Source organism: Callithrix jacchus, chromosome 11 (assembly GCF_049354715.1).
Source record: "Callithrix jacchus isolate 240 chromosome 11, calJac240_pri, whole genome shotgun sequence".
Classification (NCBI taxonomy): Eukaryota; Metazoa; Chordata; class Mammalia; order Primates; family Cebidae; genus Callithrix; species Callithrix jacchus.
This window is the reverse complement of record NC_133512.1, coordinates 108,590,505-108,611,575: the sequence shown is the minus strand read 5'-3', so window position 1 is coordinate 108,611,575 and position 21,071 is coordinate 108,590,505. Positions and strand designations below refer to the sequence as shown.

Below are 21,071 nucleotides of genomic sequence, written 5' to 3'. Positions count from 1 at the left end.
GTGCCTTTCCATTGTCAGAAGAAATACACACAGTCATAAGTCATCAGTCATACCTTCCATGTAGCCTTGTGAAATTAACTATAAAAATAGCTTAGGAAAAAATTCGAGGAGAAACAAAATCTAGGCATAGTCACAATTCAACTTGGCCTGGTTTTACCCCTAAATTTGAATGGTATATTTCTTTCAAGTCACCATGAAGCTTACTGTTCCATGTCCAGAGCTTTTCTAGAATGATTTCATGGGAGGGATATTACAAATTAAACATCAACATATCCATCCCCTTCTTTCCTTTTTTTTGGTTTTTTTTTTTTTTTAGAAGGAGTTTTACTACTTCGCCCAGGCTGGAGTGAAGTGGTGCGATCTCAGCTCACTGCAACCTCCATCCCCCAAGTTCAAGTGATTCTCCAGCCTCAGCCTTCCTGAGTAGCTGAGATTATAGGCATACGCCACCATGCCCAGCTAATTTTTGTATTTTTAGTAGAGACGGGGTTTCGCTATGGTGGCCAGGCTGACATTGAACTCCTGACCTCAGGTGATCCACCTGCCTGGGCCTCCCTAAGTGCTGGGATTACAGGTGTGAGCCACCGTGCCCAGCCAGGACCCTCCTTTCTTTAGCAGGTCTGCATTCAACACTTGCAGGGCTCCGGGCAAGGGCAAAGACGGTAGTTCACAGGCCATGTGTTGAAATATTTAAAAGTTATACATCAAGCCAACAAATTCCTAGATACATTATGTTCTATGCTTGAGCCCAGCAGTTCAAGATCAGCCTGGGCAACAAAGGGAGATCCCATCTCTAAAAAAAAATGTAGCCTGGCTTGGGGGTACCCCTGTCCCAGCTACATAGGAGGCGAGGGCAGGAAGATCTCTTGAGCCTGGGAGGCTGAGGCTGAAGTGATCTGTGTTTGCACCACTGCACTCCAACCTGGGCAACCAAGCAAGACTCTGCCTCAAAAAAAAAAAAAGTGTACAGTGGGGAAGGGACCGTTCTCACCGTCTAGCTTAAAAAATAAATTCTTGTAAAAACTGGGAAGTCTGGGCTCAAATTCAGAATTTACGCCACGTCATGGCAGCATGGGAGCTGGCCCAGGACCAGGGATCCTTCTTTTCACCTCTGGTTTCATCCTGTATCATGAGGACCATGTATGTGTACACAGACAACCACATCCAAAATGTCTACGTTCCACCCACATTCCCCACAGACAGCTGTCCCCTGGCTACCTAGGGACTCATGGTGCCCATGCCAGTGGCCTGGTCTGCCCTCAGGAGACTAAGGAACAAGGCCTCTGTAGGACCCAGAAGTTGGCTTAGGTCCATCTAGATAGGGGTTCAGGGTGCCAGGTGCCAAGAGCCGGCTTCCAGGTAAGTCTTTCCCCAAGGCCTTGTGGTTCTTTATCCCACAGGGGAACGTGGCTCAAGTTAACATTTTATTTGTCATCTGGAAATCCTATTTTCTCTCTCCTTCTACTTAAAGAAGAAAATATCAAAGGAAAAATATATTATGGTTTCTCCATTTCCATCCCTCAACTCTAACCCTTTGTGCTCATTATGCTTGAATTAATTAAAATGAACATGAGTAATTCTGTAAAAGTGTGATTGATATTGGACTTGTTGTTTTGTTTTGTTGAGATGGACTTTCGCTTGTTCACCCAGGCTCGAGTGCAATGGCGCTATCTTGGCTCACTGCAACCTCCGCCTCCAGGGTTCAAGCGATTCTCCTGCTTCAGCCTCCCAAGTAGTTAGGATTACAGGTGCACGCCACCATGCCCAGCTAATTTTTGTGTTTTTAGTAGAGACAGGGTTTCACTATGTTGGCCAGGCTGGTCCCAAACTCTTGACCTCAGGTGATCCACCATGTGAGGACCTCCCAAAGTGCTAGAATTACAGGCATGAGCCCCCTCTCCTGGCTGATACCGGACTTGAGAATCCTAGCGACTACCTTCCTTCCAGATAAGAAACACTTGCAGTCCCCCCACTAAAATCTCACAGGGCTTAAGCTGGGTGCCGTATGAAGTAAAACATAGAGCAATCAGTGTAAATAAGCAACTGGCAACTTTCTAAAACCACGTGGCTGGGCACAAGGGTTCGCACTTATAGTCCCAGCACTTTGGGAGGCAAAGGCAGGAGGATCACTTGATCTCAGGAGTTAAAGACCAGCCTGGGCAACATAGCAAGACCTCATCTCTACTGAAAAAAAAAATTTAAAAATAGCCGGGCGTGGTGGTGCAGGCCTGCAGTCCCAGGTACTCAGGAGGCTAAGGTGGGAGGGTTGCTTGAGCCCAGGAGATGAGTCAGCTATGATCGCACCACTGCACCCCAGTCTGGGCAACAGAGCAAGACCCTATTGAAAAATACATACATAAAATTTAAAAAAATTAAAACTTTGGCCAGGCACAGTGGCTCACACCTGTAATCCCAGCACTTTGGGAGGCCGAGGCAGGTGGATCACGAGTTTAAGAGTTCGAGACCAGCCTGGCCAACATGGTGAAACCCCGTCTCTACTAAAAAAAAAAGACAAAAATTAGCTGGGTGTGGTGGCACATGCCTGTAGTCCCAGCTACTGGGGAGGTTGAGGCAGGAGAATCGCTTGAACCTGGGAGGCAGGGGTTGTAGTGAGCCGAGATTGTGCTACTGCACTCCAGCCTGGCAACAAAGAGAGAAACTCCATCTAAAAAAAAAAAATTAAAACCTATGTTCCAAAAGGTATATACAAATATCACTATTTGTAATTTCTAACACTGCAACGTTGGATGAGAGACAGATCCCAAAGAAGACATTTGGATGATTTCATTCACATAAAGTTCAAGAACAGGCAAAATGAACCAACAGTACCAGAGGTCAGGATAATGTTTGCTCTTGGGGTAAGAATGACAGGAAGAAGGCACAAAGGGATTTTTTATTTTTTTGTTTTTTTGAGATGCAGTTTCATTCTTGTCGCCCAGGCTGGAATGCAATGGCAGTGATCGCAGCTCACTGCAACCTCTACCTCTCAGGTTCAAGCGATTCTCCTGCCTCAGCTTCCCAAGTAGTTGGGGTTACAGGCACCCACCACCACGACCAGCTAATTTTTGTATTTTTAGGAGAGACAGGGTTTCATCATGTTGGCCAGGATGGTTTCAAACTCCTGACCTCAGGGGATCCACCCGCCTTAGCCTCCCAAAGTGTTGGGATTACAGGCGTGAGCCACTGTGCCTGGTCAGGACCTTCAGGTTCTAAGGACGACCTGTTTCTCGATTTGAGTGCTGGTGACGTGAACACGTTCACGTTGTCATACTTCACGAATTGCTGTCTTGCTATTCATGCACTTTTCTGTATGTTATTTATTTCGATAACATTTACCATAACAAATGCAAGTGTCAACATGGAAATTTTAAATAGAAACACAATGATTTCACTGTGAACTGAGACGTGGGAATATGAGGGGACCTGGGTTCACAGCAGCAAGACGGAAGGGGAAACAGAATGTGGGGTGCCCAGTGGCTGGCCACAAGGGCTCTTGGAAGGAGATGTGTACTCATTGGCTGCCCACAGGCCATGCCACAGTGGCCCTCTAGTGGAGAGGTTCCCAGGACACATTCTGCAGAACCTAGGGTTATAAGAAAGGCTAATTAATAGACAGGACCCCTGCTCATATCACCTGAAGTCCATCAGAACAAATTGTTTATCTCTATGTATTAGGTCTGTAAGATTTCACAAAGGAGAGGTGGAGAGGGGCAAATAACGCCATTATAGAACCATCTGTTGAATGGAGATGTTTCTAACATGAAAAAGAAACACCAGGACCCTAAGCAGCATCCTGAGGAAACAGTCAACAGCTGTGCATCCCTAGGGCAAGGAGACAGGAGCTTCAGTTACCAGTCAGTTTCAGAACTATCATCCATGAAAGCAGACTAGGAAAACCCTCTCTCTCCCTCCTTCCCTCTGCTTAAGTCATCTGGCGGGGCTAAGGAGAAATCTACCTCTTTGAGATCAGTAACTGTTTAAAGAGCTTGTGTGGTGCAGAGCAAGACAAACTATTATTTTACAGTCCTGGGACTCAGGACAGGCTTCAACAACCCAGCTCTTGGCTTATGGACAGATTTAGATCCTAGAAAAAAAAATTATAGTCACTTGAGGCCATGAGTTCGAGAATAGCTGGGCAGCATAGTGAGATCCCATCTCTACAAAAAAAACAATGCTGAGGCAGGGTGGCATGCCCATAGGCCCAGTTACTTGGGAGGCTGAGGCAGGAGGATGGCTTGAGCCCAGTTGTCAGAGGCTATAGTGAGCTATGATTGTGCCTGTGAAGAGCCACTGCACTCTGGCCTCAGAGACAGATAGAATTTGTCTCCAGAAAAAAACAAAAAAACTTGCATCTACTTCTCCCAACAGGTATTTGTCACCCTCTTTGAAACAGCTGGTCACCTGTCTGGACAATCATCCACCTCAACAGCCCTCAACCACCTTGATCTTTCGCCAGTTAGCCAAACAATAACCAAGTCTTCCTTGCTTGGCCTTCCTCTTTATGAAAATCTCACATAGATCATATTTCAGCTAAGCTTTGGAACTAGTTCAGACTGGCAAGAAATAAGGAGACAGTGGGAGGAGAGGCAGGTGACAGAGAAACAGGGCGTCACATAGGGACAAACTTCCTCAACTCAAGTCTCGTCATGTCTAAGTCCCTGACTCTGCCACCCTCCAGGTCAATATCCAACAAAGATCTTAGAAAAACGGAATTGAATCTGAACACATCTACAACCGTTTAAAACATACACGGTCTCAGCACATTCCACTTAACCGTTTGTACTAACAGAGGAAAGCAGAGAATGACCATCTCAAATCGTCTGCGTGTTGTAGCTAGAGGCTGATGTCCTCTGGAAGGTTAATCTTCCTAAATCCTGTTTGGTTCAGCATGATATTAAACTTTGCTTCACCCCCTGAGTACATCTGAGGCTCAGGGGCAGTTAAGACAAAAAGAGAAAGTGTGCTCAATCTGGTACTTGGCAACAGGAAAAAAATCACAAATAAACAAGAACTGACCTAATTCAATTTGTTTACTCTTCTAATTCTCCGACACAATCTGTAACAATAAAGTCTCATAACCTTAGAATATTAATGAAAAACAACTTTTAATATTTGTTTTACAAGTAAAACTATAATAAAATATTATGTATTACTAATAAAACCACCGCATTCAGATCCTTATAAATCATTAACTACCACTAGACTCAGCACACATACACCCTGAACAAAGTCTTCAAGACATAAGATATATATATTTTTTTTGAGATGGAGTTTTGCCTTTTCGCCCAGGCTGGAGTGAAGTGGTGCAATCTTGGATCACTGAAACCTCTGCCACTGCCGCCCCTGCTCCCGGGGTTCAAGTGATTCTCCTGCCTCAGCCTTGTGATTAGCTGGGACTACAGGTGTAGTCCATACCTCGCTAATTTTTGTATTTTTAGTAGAGACAGGGTTTCACCATGTAGGCCAGGCTGGTCTTGAACTCCTGACCTCAGGTGATCCAGCTGCCTCAGCCTCTCAAAGGGCTAGGATTACAGGTGTGGGCCATTGTGCACAGCTAAGACATAAAGTTTAAACATGCTTGCCCTTAATAGAGCATCTTGCTGGAAATAAGAGGACCCAGTGGAAAAGTCTAGCTCCAGAGAAGGAAACATACACCAGGCAGGTCAGTTCCTCAACGCCATTCTTTGGCTCTGGCAGCCCAGCATTCTCTCTAAACCCCAGATTTTTCTTTCCAGAAACCCACATTCCTATGCAAAGTTGGGTGAACTGAAACAAACAGCCCTTACCTGGGATTTCTGAAGACTGGCTCTAAGAATGAATGGCTTAATCAGAAGCATCCACGGCACAGAGATCAAAGCCATAACCACGAAGAAACTTTGGACTTCTTGCTGCAAGACCAAAATGGTGAGATCCCATCATTTTCACACGACAGAACAGCATGTCTTACATGAAAAGTGACCTCACTACCGGTCACTTCACTAGCACTTTATTTTGAGAGATCTAAAACACTTCAGTGAATCCATTCACCTTCATATCTGGCACACTCCCCTTGCAGATGGAGAAATATCGGTCCAGTGTGTCCAATGCTCGACACGGTGGATGCTGGAAACTCACTCTCTGTATTCCTCATCTCTGAGTAGCTGCTGTACCATATGTAACCAGTCTTTTGAACAAGAAGTACATGTAATAAGGGCACCCCGTGTCTTCAACTCTGTTCCGTGGGGCTCTTTTTCACCTGGGTCTGGATGAAAACTATGGCAGGCCTCATAACTTCACCAGTCACTCAGTGGTACTCAAAAGTCCTTGGGTCGCTTTAAGTCACAAACATTATTCAATTGGTAATTTTTTTTCTTTTTTCAAACAGAGTCTCACTCTATCGCCCAGGCTAGAGTACAGTGGTGCAATCTTGGCTCACTGCTACCTACACCTCCTGGGTTCAAGCGATTCTTCTGCCTCAGCCTCCCGAGTAGCTGGGATTACAGGCGCCTGGCACCACACCCAGCTAATTTTTGTATTTTTAGTAGAGACGGGGTTTCACTGTGTTGGCCAGGCTGTTCTTGAACTCCTGACCCCCTGATCCACCCGCCTCAGTCTCCCAAAGTGCTGGGATTACAATCGTGACACCACGCCCAGCCTCAACTGGTAATTTTCTATTTTAAGTCCTAGACAATTATCTGAGCTCTCTTGCTCCTATCTCTTAAAAAAAAAAAAAAAAATGAAGTTCCTCACAATCGATACCTGACTTTCATCCCTTCAATGTGGGTGGTTACCCAACAGGCTCCGGGATACCCACTTTGAACTCACTCTCGGTCTCTCTCGCCTTCCCTTTGGAGAGAGGCATCTGCAGTGTTCAGGCCTCTGCTGAAAGCCTGGAAGAGTCCCTGTTATCTTCCTGCTCCAGATCGCCTTTCACATCTTCATGCTGCTGCCTCCTTTTCCATACACACCCCACTGACCAGTTTAGAGGAGTGACTCACAGCTGCTATGGGCAAAAGAATCAGGAGGCTCAAGGGCTCGGTCAGAGCGGCTGAGAAGGACTGAGAGCACGGTGCTCGAAGGAAATAGAAAAACGTTTCTTGAGCCTTCATGTTCCTCCAAGCGTTCTGACCAAGGGGGCAGTAAATGCTAGGAGATGAAATTATCCCAATTGTAACAAAATTTACCCTGATAATAGTGGGAGCACTATTTGTTTCACCTTCCCCCTCACTCCACTTTCAAATGTCCAAAAGAGGAAGGGAGACCATGAGAACCCAGCCTGAACTTGCCCACCCTGGTACATGCATGCGATGCTGTCTCGTGGCCCTTTGTCCGTTTTCACACAACAGCATTTCCCCCCGATGATGAACCATGCAATGGGGTGTGTGTGTGTGTGTGTGTGTGTGTGTGTGTGTGTGTAGCTATCCTCTGATATTCAAAGACAGGCAGGACAATGTTGGAATGGGACTTTTTTTTCCTTTTGAGATGGAGTTTTGCTCTTGTTGCCCAGGCTAGAGTACAGTAGTGAAATCTCAGCTCTCCAGAACCTCCACCTCCAGAGTTCAAGTGATTCTCCTGCCTCAGCCTGCTGAGTAGTTGGGATTATAGGCATGCACTACCACACCTGGCTAATTTTGTATTTTTAGTAGAGACTGGGTTTCTCCATGTTGGCCAGGCTGGTCTCAAACTCCTGACCTCAGGTGATCCACCCGCCTCAGCTTCCCAAAGTACCGGGCTTATAGGCAGGATCCACCTCTCCCGGCCTGGGAAGGGACTTTGTTAACTTGTATTGTGTCTTCCAGCTGCGTAACTCCAACATGAAGGTATGAAAACTTCAAACTGTATCAAGATTATTAATCTTTATACTAGAGTGTGGGGAAACCAGCCAACTCCACATAATGCATTTGAGGAGAAAAAGCCTGGAAAAGCCATGCACTCCCTGTGCAACGCTCAGCGCACATTCCAGACTAAGCGAGGACTTCAGCCTCAACGAAAGTGGTTAGTACACGGACTATTTTGGTGAATCTGAGTTCTCTGCCTTAAAATAGAAGAATTATTTGGGAAATCCAAACAAACATTCGTTTAGATCTAGCACTGAGTAGATGAACCTTCAAAATGCATTCAGTTCATGCCAACATGCTGGGTATGGCTCACGGTTACCATCTATGGAGAACAAAATGGTGCCCAATGGTCATCGGTCATGTGCCTGTTTCTTCTGATTCTTCTTTTCTTTTTTTTTTTTGAGACCAGTCTCGCTCTGTCACTCAGGCTGGAGTGCAATGACGTCATCTTGCCTCACGGCATCCTCTGCCTCCTGGGTTCAAGTGATTCTCCTGCTTCAGCCTCCCAAGTAGCTAGGATTACAGGTGCACATCACCACGCTCAGCTATTTTTTTGTATTTTTAGTAAAAATGGGGTTTCACTATGTTGGTCAGGCTGGTCTTGAACTTCTGACCTAGTGTTCCACCCACCTCAGCCTCCCAAAGTGCTCAGACTATAGGCATGAGCCACCTTGCCTGGCCTCTGATTCTTATCTAAACTCATTCCTTATGAAAACCCAATTAGAAGGCATTTTTTCTTCTTCTTATTGATGCTTGGTTAGGGAAAGAGAACACAACTAGGAATCAAACCCATGAGAAGGGGCGTGGCCATAGAAGCATGACATTAAAAGGGACATCCAAGGAGCAATCGCCGGCAGACAACCTTCACACTGAAGGGCAGCTGGCCTTGTGGAACAAGCCATAGGGCTCCATCCAGAGGAATCAGGAGCTATAGAAATGGGTCTTTTTTAGTGAAAAATCTACCCTCAGATAATATGATCAGGTTAATCACTGGGAGAGGCCCACGGGGAAAAGCTACTGTTACTTATGTTATCAAAGAATTACACACTGAGTTATTTTTCTATCCCACTCCAATAGGATTTTTATACCTTTTAAAAATAAAATATTGGCGGCCGGGTGCGGTGGCTCAAGCCTGTAATCCCAGCACTTTGGGAGGCCGAGGAGGGTGGATCACGAGGTCAACAGATTGAGACCATCCTGGTCAACATGGTGAAACCCCGTCTCTACTAAAAATTACAAAAAATTAGCTGGGCACGGTGGCGCATGCCTGTAATCCCAGCTACTCAGGAGGCTGAGGCAGGAGAATTGCCTGAACCCAGGAGGCGGCGGTTGCGGTGAGCCGAGATCGCGCCATTGCACTCCAGCCTGGGTAACAAGAGCGAAACTCCGTCTCAAAAAAAAAAATAAATAAATAAAATAAAATATTGGCTGGGCGTGATGGCTTATACCTATAATCCCATCACTTTGGGAGGCCGAGGTGGGTGGATTACCTGAGGTCAGGAGTTCAACACTAGCTGGCCAACATGATGAAACTATATCTCTACCAAAAATGCAAAAATTATCTGGGCCTGGTGGTTGGTGCCTGTAATCCCAGCTGCCTGGGAGGCTGAGGCAGGAGAATCTCTTGAACCCAGGAGGCGGAGGTTGCAGTGAGCCAACATTATGCCACTGCACTCCAGCCTGGGTGACAGACTGAGATTTCATCTCCAAAAATAAAAAAGAATAATAAATAAATAAATAAATAAAATATTAACTTGATAACAAGGCTAAGAGAAATGGAAGAAATCAGAGTGGCAATAAGGTGCAGCATTGGGATGAACTATCTCTGCAAGAGGAGCAAAAACTAAGAAACAGCAGCTCCCACCAGCTTTGGAAACTCACAGAAGAGCAACAGTTCAATTCGTAGTTTTCCAGAAACAATCTATCCATGTGAATACAGGGCTTTCTCTTCTTGATTCTGTTTCAATTATTATTCTTGATAATTTAGCCAGAGTTCACTCTTTGAATAAAAGATTATTAAGTATTAAGGTGCCATATAGAACGTTTTACAGTTGCAAGTCCATCGTGTGAAGAGTTTTTTTTCTTTCTTTCTTCATAGCCCATGTACAAGACAATCTTCAACTTCTCTGCAATAATCCCTCTCATGTATTACCCCAATAAGAACTGCCGGAGCCACACCATAGTCTGCAGTGCTTGTGCCTTCATTTAATAAGACTCTCTTGAAATGTAACGGATGTAACACCCTTCACTGGATGCCAAGATGACTCAGTTTTACAAATAAGTACTCTTTGCAATACTCAAGAGCAGGAGAGAGGCCAGGTGCAGCGGCTCATGCCTGTAGTCCCAGCACTTTGGGAGGCCAAGGTGGGTGGATCACTTAGGTCAGAAGCTGGAGACCAGCCTGGCCAACATGATGAGACCCTTTCTCTATTAAAAATACAAAAATTAGCCAAGCATGGTGGCACACACCTGTAATCCCAGCTACTCAGGAAGCTGAGGCAGGAGAATCACTTGAACCCGGGAGGCAGAGGTTGCAGTGAGCTGAGATGGCGCTACTGCACTCCAGCCTGGGTGAGAGCAAGACTCTGTCTCAAAAAAATTAAAAAAGAGTAGGAGAGAAATTTTACATAATCAAGTAAATAAAAGAAGACTTTAAAAAGCAGGAATACCTGATATTTGTAGAGGGGTGCATTAGAAGAGTCACTGTAGTTAAACAGAAACATGTTGATGAAGTGGATGAGGATGCTGGGGGCATGCTGAGACACGTAGACGTCAAAGCAGCACCATTTGAAAATGATCATGAAAACCAGGTATCCAAACAGACACAGGATAAAAATCATCTCAGGAATAAATTGCAGAATGATGTTGAGAGTTCTTCTGAAGTATCTGGGGGTGGAAAACACACATATACACGAGATAGAATATCAAGGGAACATTAGGACTTCATTATTCTCTCAAAGCACAAAATGCTTTTTTTTTTTTTTTTTGCAATGGAGCCCCACATACCCCAGCAAACAGCATTCCTGAATTGATGCATAGAAAGAATACAAAAAGGAAATACTGTGCTTTTGCACAAAAGAGTCAGAGAGAACTACGTTCTAGAAGTAACATCTAAAGCAAAGGTCATGCCCACACAGAGAGGCTGGTGATCTGACCACAGCTTCGCATGAAGACCTAGCTCACAGTTGCACATTTAAAGCCAAGAGGATAGAGAATGGGGACTTGGAAGCTTTTTCCTAAGAATGCTCTAAGATAGGGCTCGGCAAACTCTGGCCCACAAGCCTATTGAGCCTAACACCTGATTCTGTACAGCCTGGAAGTTAAGAATGGTTTCTACATTCTTAAATTGCTGAGGTAAAAACCCAAAAGAAGTCAGGCATGGTGGCTCCAGCCTGTAATCCCAGCACTTGGGGAGGCTGAGGCAGGTGGATCACGAGGTCAGGAGTTCAAGACCAGCCCGGCCAACTTGGTGAAACCCTGTCTGTACTAAAAATACAAAAAAATTACACAGCCATGGTGGCGTGCACCTGCAATCCCAGCCACTCAGGAGGCTGAGGTAGGAAAACTGCTTGAACCCGGGAAGTGGAGATCGCAGTGAACCGGGATCGCGCCACTGCACTCCAGCCTGGGCAACGGAGTGAGACCCCATCTCAAAAAAAAAAAAAAAAAAAACCCAAAAGAATATTTTGTAATACATGAAAATTACATAAACATCACATTTCAGTGTTCACAGATTAAATGTTCTTGGTGCACAGTCACGTTCACTTGTTTACATATTGCCTATGGCTGCACTCCTACTGCGACAGCAGAGCCAAGCGCACAGTGACGCACTCAGTAAATTACATGAGATGCTCAACTATTATATTTTTATTTATTTATTTATTTATTTATTTATTTATTTATTTATTTATTTTGAGACGGAGTTTCGCTCCTGTTACCCAGGCTGGAGTGCAATGGTGCGATCTCGGCTCACTGCAACCTCCGCCTCCTGGGTTCAGGCAATTCCCCTGCCTCAGCCTCCTGAGTAGCTGGGATTATAGGCACGTGCCACCATGCCCAGCTAATTTTTTGCATTTTTATTAGAGACAGGGTTTCACCATGATGGCCAGACTGGTCTTGAACTCCTGACCTCAGGTGATCCACCCACCTTGGCCTCCCAAAGTGCTAGGATTACAGGTGTGAGCCACCGCACCCGGCCCAGATGTTCAACTATTATAAAACAGGCTTTGTGTTTGTTGATTTCACCCAGCAGTGTGTTCATTTAAGTGTTCTGGTAACATTTTAAGGTAGTCTAGGCTAAGCTATAATGTTTGGTAGATAAGTGCATTAAACGCATTTTCAGGTCAGGCGTGGTGGATCACGTCTACAATCCTAGCAGTTTGGGAGGCAGAGGCAGGTGGATCACTTGAAGTCAGGAGTTCAAGACCAGCCTGGCCAGTATGAGGAAACCCCATCTCTCCTAAAAACACAAAAATTTGCCGGGCGTGGTGGCGCACACCTGTAGTCCCAGCTACTCGAGAGACTGAGGAAGGAGAATCACTTGAGCCCAAGAAGCAGAGGTTGCAGTGAGCTAAGATTGCACCATTGGACTCTAGCCTGGGAGACAAGAGAGAGACTCCATCTCAAAAAAAAAAAAAAAAGAAAGAATGAAATTGATGTGTAACTCACCCCCTCCTTCTGCTGTGAGAACTGACAAATATGACAGGTGCAGAGCCTTGGGGGGCCCATGATGGACATGTGTCATGGTCTTAAACTAATGAAATTTGGAGGCTGTTTGTTCAATAGCCTAACCCATTCTTAGTATGTATTTCTGTTCTGTAAAAATAATCATCTCAGAGACATTAAGCAATGACTGACTCTATGATCACGCAGCTACTAAGACTTAAACTTCTGATTCCAAACACTTCACATTTCTGTGGCGCCATGGTGTCCCCTCACTGCTCACCTCCATAGAGGTGGGATCTCAGCAGCGCCTACAAGTCAACAGCCATGTTCACAAAAGGCACATTTTGTGAAAGGCACATTTGAAGTTGTTTGCAAACATTTATACCTTTGGCATAAATAAGCTTAAGATGTTTTCCAATGATGGATCTTGATAGAAGGAAAGGAACAGACCTGGCAACATCAACAGCCAAAGAAGTGAGAGAAAGGCTGCTGCCAGCAGGAAGAAATGTTACTGAGTGGAAGGCAGGACCTGAGGGCATCATGGCCAAAATTCACATGTATTCTTCTTGGCCCATTTGGTGGGATCTGAGCTTGGAGATAGCACCAATCAAGGCCTTTCAGGTTGGGGAGAACACAAGATGCTGTGAGATTTCCAGTCTTTTTTTTTTTTTTTTTTTTTTGAGATGGAGTCTCACTCTGTCGCCTAGGCTAGAGTGCAATGATGTGATCTCAACTCACTGCAAGCTCTGCCTCCCAAGTTCAAGTGATTCTCCTGCCTCAGCCTCCCAAGTAGCTGGGACTACAGGTGCCTACCACCATCCCTGCTAAATGTTGTATTTTTAGTACAGACTGGGTTTCATCATGTTGGCTAGGATGGTCTCAATTTTTGACCTCCTGATCTACCCACCTCGGCCTCCCGAAGTGCTGGAATTACAGGCATGAGCCACTGTACCTGGCCTTTTTTTTGAGATGAAGTCTTACCCCATCAACCAGGCTGGAGTGCAATGATGCGATCTCAGCTCACTGCAATCTCTGCCTCCCAGGTTCAATCAATTCTCCTGCCTCAGCCTCCAGAGTGGCTGGGATTATAGGCGCCCACCACCACATCTGGCTAATTTTTGTACTTTTAATAGAGATGAGGTTTCACCATGTTGGCCAGGCTGTTCTTGAACTCCTGTCCTCAGGCGATCCACCCGTCAGCCTCCCAAAGTGCTGGGATTACAGGCATGAGCCACTGTGCCCAGCTTCCAGTGTTTTTTTGAACCCTCAAATATTTCTTGGGCCAGAGGAGCACTTACCTTGGAGAGACTCTGCTCAGGAGAAACAGAGGTGCTGCCGTTTCCAGCCAACCAGCTTGTCTTGGCTCAAGCCAAGATGCATAGGAAAGTGTCCCTTACAGGTAGAAAACTTACACAGAGAGATGCAGGTCCCAAGCGAGTAGTTCTGTCACCATTCATCATCAGTGTGATCAGACAGAACAGGCAGAGAGTGAATCAGGAAACTTACATGTGGTTGAAAAGGCTGAGGATGACACCGAAAACCATCTGGACGATTCCCAGGACCACTGACATCTTCATTTTATAGGAGTTCAAAAATGTGAGTTTGTTTGACGCCAAGTTCCAGATCTGGATGGGAAATGGGACCAAAAAAAAAAAAAACCCCACGTGAGAGAGTCTCAGAAGTTCGACTGGAGTTGAGGGCCACAGCACAGCTCTCCCTGAGCAAATCGCTCTGGGAACTGCACTTCCCACTCAATATATGCATTTTGGTCTCCAAAAAGGAAAAAAGGATGAAGCCCTTTATAAATGCAACTTTAATGACAAAAATAACAGGATCCTTACTGCTAGTACCAAATTGCTGGAGAAAAACGGGAAAAAAACCCTATGTGAAAAGATAATTTGGGAGGCCAAGGCGGATGGATCAGTTAAAGTCAGGAGTTCAAGACCAGACTGGTCAACAGGGTGAAACCCCGTCTCTACTAAACACACAAAAATTAGCTGGACGTGGTGGCACATGCCTGTAATCCCAACTACTCAGGGGACTGAGGCAGGAGAATCACTTGAACCTGGAAGGTGGAGATTGCAGTGAGCCAAGATCACACCACTGCATTCCAGTCTAAGCGACAGAGCAAGACTTGGGCTCAGAAAAGGAAAGATAATCTATACCATAATGCAAAGCTCTCAAACTTGCCTCAGTTCCCTTCATCATGGCCTAGAGGTCACTGGCACATGGACGTATCCAATCCTTTTAAATAATACCACCTCTTACTCTGAAAGTCTATAGTGCTTCACATTACAAAGCATTCCCCAGGCCCTTCTCAAGAAGCCACTCCTGTAACCAATCTTTGTAATCACAATGGGTCAGATGCAGTTCCTGCCTTCTACACAGCCCCTGTTTTAAACAGCACCGCCAGGTGGGGATCGTGTGTACCTGTCCTGTTCCCAAACAATACCGATGATACTGACATGAGGAGAAAGCACACTGGGTGGTCATGCAGGGGGCAGGTGGGTGGAGGGGGTGGTTGGGATCTCATGCTGGCTAACGACCAGAGTCGCTAATATTCCTCTTCCCCATTTAAATCTCAGCAGCCGCATGGTCTCCACTTTTACTCCGTGGAAATGGTTCCAAGTCCTTGCTCCTGCCCCTGTCCCACCTGAACTTGAGCTACATCCCAGATTGTCTTCAGGCTTCCTCTGGGACATGTCAAAGGTGACAAGGGTACAATGTCATTCTCACCTTTGCTCCTAAATGACTTCCTCCTCCAAACTTCTTTGCTTCTGTTAAGGGGCCAGCATCCAATCAGACACAACCTCAAACACAATCATCTTGCTCCCTCCATCACACACACACACATGCTCACACGGTTGGGTGCTAATTTGCACTGATTGATTCTTCCTTTGCAATGTCCTGAGCTAGGCTGGAGGGGCACCCACTGAGGAGGCAGTGAGGGCAGGTCTGCTAGGACACTTTAGACCCAGCCAAATCTGACACATTAAAAATATTGGCCAGGGGCAGCAGCTCACGGTTGTAATCCCACCACTTTGGGACGCTAAGACGGCAAGATCACTTGACGTTAGGAGTTTAAGACCAGCCTGGCTACAAACTGAGACCCTGTCTCTACAAAAACTTTTTTTTTGGAGACAGAGTCTTGCTCTGTCACCCAGGCTGAAGTGCAGTGGCACGATCTCAGCTCACTGCAACCTCCACCTCCCAGGATCAAGCGATTCTCCTGCCTAAGCCTCCTGAGTAGGTGGGACTACAGGTGTGTACCACCATGCCAGGCTACTTTTTGTATTTTTAGTAGAGATGGGGTTTCACCATATCAGCCAGACTGGTCTCAAACTCCTGACCTCGCAGCCTGAGCCTCTCAAAGTGCTGGGATTATAGGCATGAGCCAACGCGCTCAGCCTCTACAGAAACTTTTTTAAAAAATTAGCCCAGCAAGGAGTGGCATGTGCCTGTAGTCCCAGCTGCTTGGGAGGCTGAAGCAGGAAGACTGAGCCCAGGAGGTCAAAGCTTCAGTGAGCTATAATCATGCCACTGTATTACAGCCTGGGCAACAGAGCAAGACCCTATCTCTAGATAAATAAATATAAATGAAATTTTAAAATGTTAATAGTTAAGTACCAAGCACATACTAAGCAATTTAGATATGTGTATCTCATTTAATTCCACTGAAAACTTTATGAGATACAGGTATTGTCATTTTATAGATAAGGTAATTTATTATAACCTCAGGAAGATTAAAGTTACTTACACACCTAGGAAGAAATGACATAAGAGTAACTAAAATTCAGGGAGCATTTACCACATTTGTGCATCAGACTCTGCTCTGGGGGGTTTACATGTAAAAATAGTTTCTTTCACTGAGCAGTCCCAGGAGTTAGTGCTATAATGTATTTATTTATTTTGAGATGGAGTTTCGCTCTTGTCGCCCAGGCTGGAGTACAATGGTGCAATCTCAGCTCACTGCAACATCTGCCTCCCAGGTTCAAGTGATTCTCCTGCCTCAGCCTCTGAGTAGCTGGGTTTACAGGTACCTGCCACCATGTCTGGCTAATTTTGTATTTTTAGTAGAGACGGGGTTTCACCCTGTTGGCCAGGCTGGTCTTGAACTCCTGACCGCAGGTGATCCGCCGGCCTTGGCCTCCCAAAGTGCTAGGATTACAGGTGTGAGCCACCCCACCTGGCCTAGGGCTGTCATTATATGCATTTTATAGGTGAGGAAACAAACATAGAGATGTTAACATGCTCAAATTCACAGAGCAAGTAAATAGAAAAGCAAAGATTTAACACAGGCAGCCTGATTCCTGTGCGAAGAGCTCAGACTCGACCATTTTATTATGTTCATTTGTCATAAAATTTGCCAAAACACCTGAGGCCAGCTATGATGGAGGCCAAATATTTTGTGATTAGATTCACAAATAGATGCCAAATGCAGTCAGTAAATGCACTGTAGAAATCTGTGTTATGTAAAAGATAAGCCCTTATTAATATATATATGATACAAGTACTAATATAGGCACAGACATTGATATGGTTTGGCTGTGTCCATCCAAATCTCATCTTGAATTGTAGCTCCCATAATTCCCATGTGTTGTGGGAGGGACCTGGTGGGAGATAATTGAATCACAGGGGTGGTTTCCCCCATACTGTTCTTGTAGGAGTGAATAAGCCTCATGAGAACCAATGATTTTATAAGGGGAAACCCCTTTCACTTGGTTCTCATTTTCTCTCTTGCCTGCAGCCATGTAAGATGTGCCTTTCACCTGCGCCATGATTGTGTGGCCTCCCTACACAATCTTTTTCTTTATAAATTACCCAGTCTTGGGGATGTCTTTATCACCAGCATGAAAATGGACCAAGACAGACATGTTCTGTTAAAGTGGTTACCTCTGAGGAATAGGACTACAGGAACCAGAGAAGTAGGAAAGGAAAGGCAACTTCTGCTTTGCTTTTCTTTTTTTGAGACAGAGACTCTCTGTGTCACCCAGGCTGGAGGGCAGTGGTTCAATCTCAGCTTACTGCAACCTCTGCCTCCCAGATTCAAGTACTTCCTCAGCCTCCTGTGTAACTGAGATCACAGGCATATACTACCATGCCTGGCTCATTTTGGTATTTTTACTTTCTTTTTTTGAGATGGGTTCTCACTCTGGTTGCCCGTGCTGGAGTACAGTAGGGTGATCTCGGCTCACTGCAACCTCCACCTCCTGGGTTAAAGCAATTCTCCTGCCTCAGCCTCCCAAGTTGCCGGGATTACTGGCGTGTGCCACTGTGTCCAGCTAATTTCTGTATTTTTAGTGGAGGCAAGGTTTCACCAGGTTGGTCAACCTGGTCTTGAACTCCTGACCTCAAGTGATCCATCTGTCTTGGCCTCCCAAAGTGCTTGGATTACAGGTCAAGCCAACTCCAGCTTTTCGTTATATAATATTTTGTGTTATATAGATTTTTTTTTATCATATATATGTATTATTTTAGGATAGAAAGACCAGAGTTTTCAAAATTCTAAATGTTACTAAGAACAAATTTCATTATTTTCAATATCCCACATTCTCTTTCACCCTGATGTATTTTCTTTCTTTTCTAACTTGTGGGCAGATGACAAAATTGCATGCCGAGCAGAAACTCAGGATCACTCAGCTCTGCAATATGAAATACTGTAGCCCCATGCTGCCTGAGGAGCAGAAATGGATAGGCAGGATTTGAATTAACTGTGGGCCACGGAGGGGAGAGACAAGACTATTGGAGCAATGAGATTCCAAAAAAAGGAAGATCAACTAGACCCTAAGATCATCCCCTCTAGATTCCTTCTCCACCTGCTTACTAAACCTGAAATCCTTTGACCACAACAAAGTCCTGCGGGCCACAAAAGTAATTCAAATTAGTTTTTGACACTTTCCAACTTACAAACCAGCCCTCAAGGACTTGACCACTTTTGATAAAACTTAGAATGCAAGTGTGCCTGGATGGCAAGTATAAACAAATCTCTGGCAAAGTTTCTGTTTTCATAAAGGCGGGGAGGCAGGAGACAGCAGGATGACCCAGGAAGACTTAAGAGGAGGTGATCTGTAAGACAAGAGAGACTAGAGAACCAATTTTAGGGCTAGTACTATTTACTCCCAACTTTCAGCAACACAAAGTGAGGTCTCAGGTTCTCTCGTACAAAGAAGAGAGCTTAGAAGAAACATTTACGGACATTTGCCAAGTTCAGTTTTAGTTCAGTTCATGCTCATTTGGAGCATAAGGCCGCCACCTGGTGGCAGCATGCCCTGGGCCAATAGAAATATACGGCTTTACATGAATGGGCATGTGTTATGGCTCCTCAAAACCCCTTTACATCTACAGGCTTTGAGGAAGTATCCTTTTGCTTAGCTGGATTCTAGTTGACTGAGATATATATAACAAACAAATAAAATAAAGCAAATACCCCTAAAAAGTGTCAATTCTATGCAGTAAAACAAAAGGCCAGGCGCAGTGGCTCATGCCTGTAATCCCAGCACTCTGGGAGGTGGATCACAAGATCTGGAGTTCAAGACCAGCCTGGCCAACATAGTAAAGCCCCATCTCTACTAAAAATACAAAAAATTAGCCAGGTGTGGTGGTGGGCACCTGTAGTCCCAGCTACTTGGGAGGCTGAGGCAGGAGAATTGCTGGAACCCGGGAGGTGGAGGCTGCAGTGAGCTGAGATCATGCCATTGCACTCCAGCCTGGGCGACAGTATGAGACTTTGTCTCAAAAACAAAACAAACATAAAAGCAAATCTACACTTTTTTAGAAAAAAGGGAAATGTTTCCCACTGCAAGAAAATATCAAGCAGAGAACTTGAACTTGATTAGGATGCTAAATAGCTTATCTAATATGCATACTTCCCAAGCAATCAAGTACCTTTTAAAGAAGCAATTATTAACCATCAGGGATGTAATTGATGGAGAAAGAGGCAGATGTTTGGGGAACTGTATGGAAAATGGGGCCGGGTAGAGGGTGCAGATAGAATATTTATTTGAATCTGGCTCTGTGCGTCACAAAAACCTCAGCAAAAGTTATTTTATCTCAACACAAGTTTGTTGATTTGACAGGCTTTGCTGGCCTTCTCTTCTCTATCCAGAGGTCTCTTCCACAAAACAGTTGACATAGTAAATATTTAACCCAAGACGACATCCTTACCGGATCAATCCCAAATGGGTATGGATTTCCAGAATACACTCCTGGTATGGCTGGGTCCAGCTGCAGATACTGATTTTCCTCCATTACATGAGTACTTTAGAGAGAGGGAGGGAGAAAAACAAACAATGAGCAATCAGAGGCAGAAAAAAAATGCTACAGAACCACCAGTCATGGACTTGCCCATTGAAGCCCCACTTCTGATGCAACTCATCAATTTGGTTGATTCAGTATCTTCTATGCATCAAGTATTGTCCTAAGCACTGAGGAGACAGAAATTACCATCTGGCCCCTAAGGAGTTTACAGCCTGAGCTTCCAAAGAGATCTCAGCCTGATGTGCTATAATAAAGAAAATCAGGGCCGGGAGCAATGGTTTACACTCCTAATCCCAGCAGTTTGGGAGACTGAGGCGGGAGGATCCCTTAAGCCCAGGAGTTCGAGACCAGCAGGGTGTGGTGGCACATGCCTTTCATTCCAGCCACTTGGGAGGCTGAGGCGGGAGGATTGCTTGAGCCCGGGAGGTCAAGGCTGCAATGAGCCATGATCGCACCACTGCACTCCAGCCTGGGCAACAGAGTGAGACTCTGTTGAAAGGAAAAAAAGAGGGGGAAGGGGGAGAAGGGAGAGGAGGGAAATGGGAAAGAGAAAGGGAAGGAAAAGAGAAAGGAAAAGGAAGGGAAATCAGGACTCATACACCATCAGAAATAAGGTAGAAGGCAGGGATTCTGGGAGCATGAAGGAAAGAAACCCCAACCCACGGACATGCGTGCGAAGTCTCCCCTGGGAACATGGGGGCTGTTTCTGAAGCATAGATTGGTGTTTTACATATACACCTCAACTGCTATGAAACTTACCTCTAAAAATGTAGCCCAGAGACTGTCTTTAAATCTGTTTCCCTTTTCACCCAGAAGCATGCATGTGAATGGGAGAAATTTCCTTTTTTTTTTTTTTGAGACATAGTTTCGCTCTTGTTGCTCAGGCTGCAGTGCAATGGCGCGATCTCGGCTCACTGCAACCTCCACCCCCTGCCCCCCACCTCACACCCCAGGTTCAAGCAATTCTGCTGCCTCAGCCTACTGAGTAGCTGGGATTACAGGCATGCACCACCACACCTGGCCAATTTTTGTGTTTTTAATAGAGATGTGGTTCACCATGTTGGTGGTCAGGCTGGTCTTGAACTCCTGACCTCAAGTGATCCACCCACCCCAGCCTCCCAAAGTGCTGGGATTACAGGTGTAAGCCACTGCGCCCAGCCCAGAAATTTCTTACTCTCTACCTTTGCAAGCCTTAAGAGGATGAGAATATTGAGTTAATTTTTTTTTAAATAACCTGCATCTGTGGAAGGGTCCAAGGAATGAGCATTTGAAATGATGAAGAACAGGCCTGGCGTGGTGGCTCACACCTGTAATCCCAGCACTTTGGGAGGC

At 45.3% G+C, this 21,071-nt stretch overlaps 1 protein-coding gene across 5 annotated transcripts in view; it reads right to left on the bottom strand.

The window, feature by feature from the left end:
* The window catches only part of ATP6V0A4 (ATPase H+ transporting V0 subunit a4), a 95,710-nt gene that overhangs the window by 12,697 nt on the left and 61,942 nt on the right, over positions 1-21,071 (bottom strand). For 4 of the 5 annotated variants that reach the window (XM_035254642.3, XM_035254641.3, XM_035254644.3 and 1 more), the window contains 4 exons: positions 19,647-19,740; positions 13,989-14,107; positions 10,487-10,703; positions 5,787-5,888 (listed from right to left, as the gene is read on the bottom strand). In XM_035254642.3, coding sequence (XP_035110533.2) covers positions 5,787-5,888; positions 10,487-10,703; positions 13,989-14,107; positions 19,647-19,740 — 532 coding nt within the window. Of the gene's footprint in view, positions 1-3,445; positions 3,584-5,786; positions 5,889-10,486; positions 10,704-13,988; positions 14,108-19,646; positions 19,741-21,071 lie in introns of those variants that run through there. The other variant, XM_078343689.1, reaches the window with a different exon arrangement.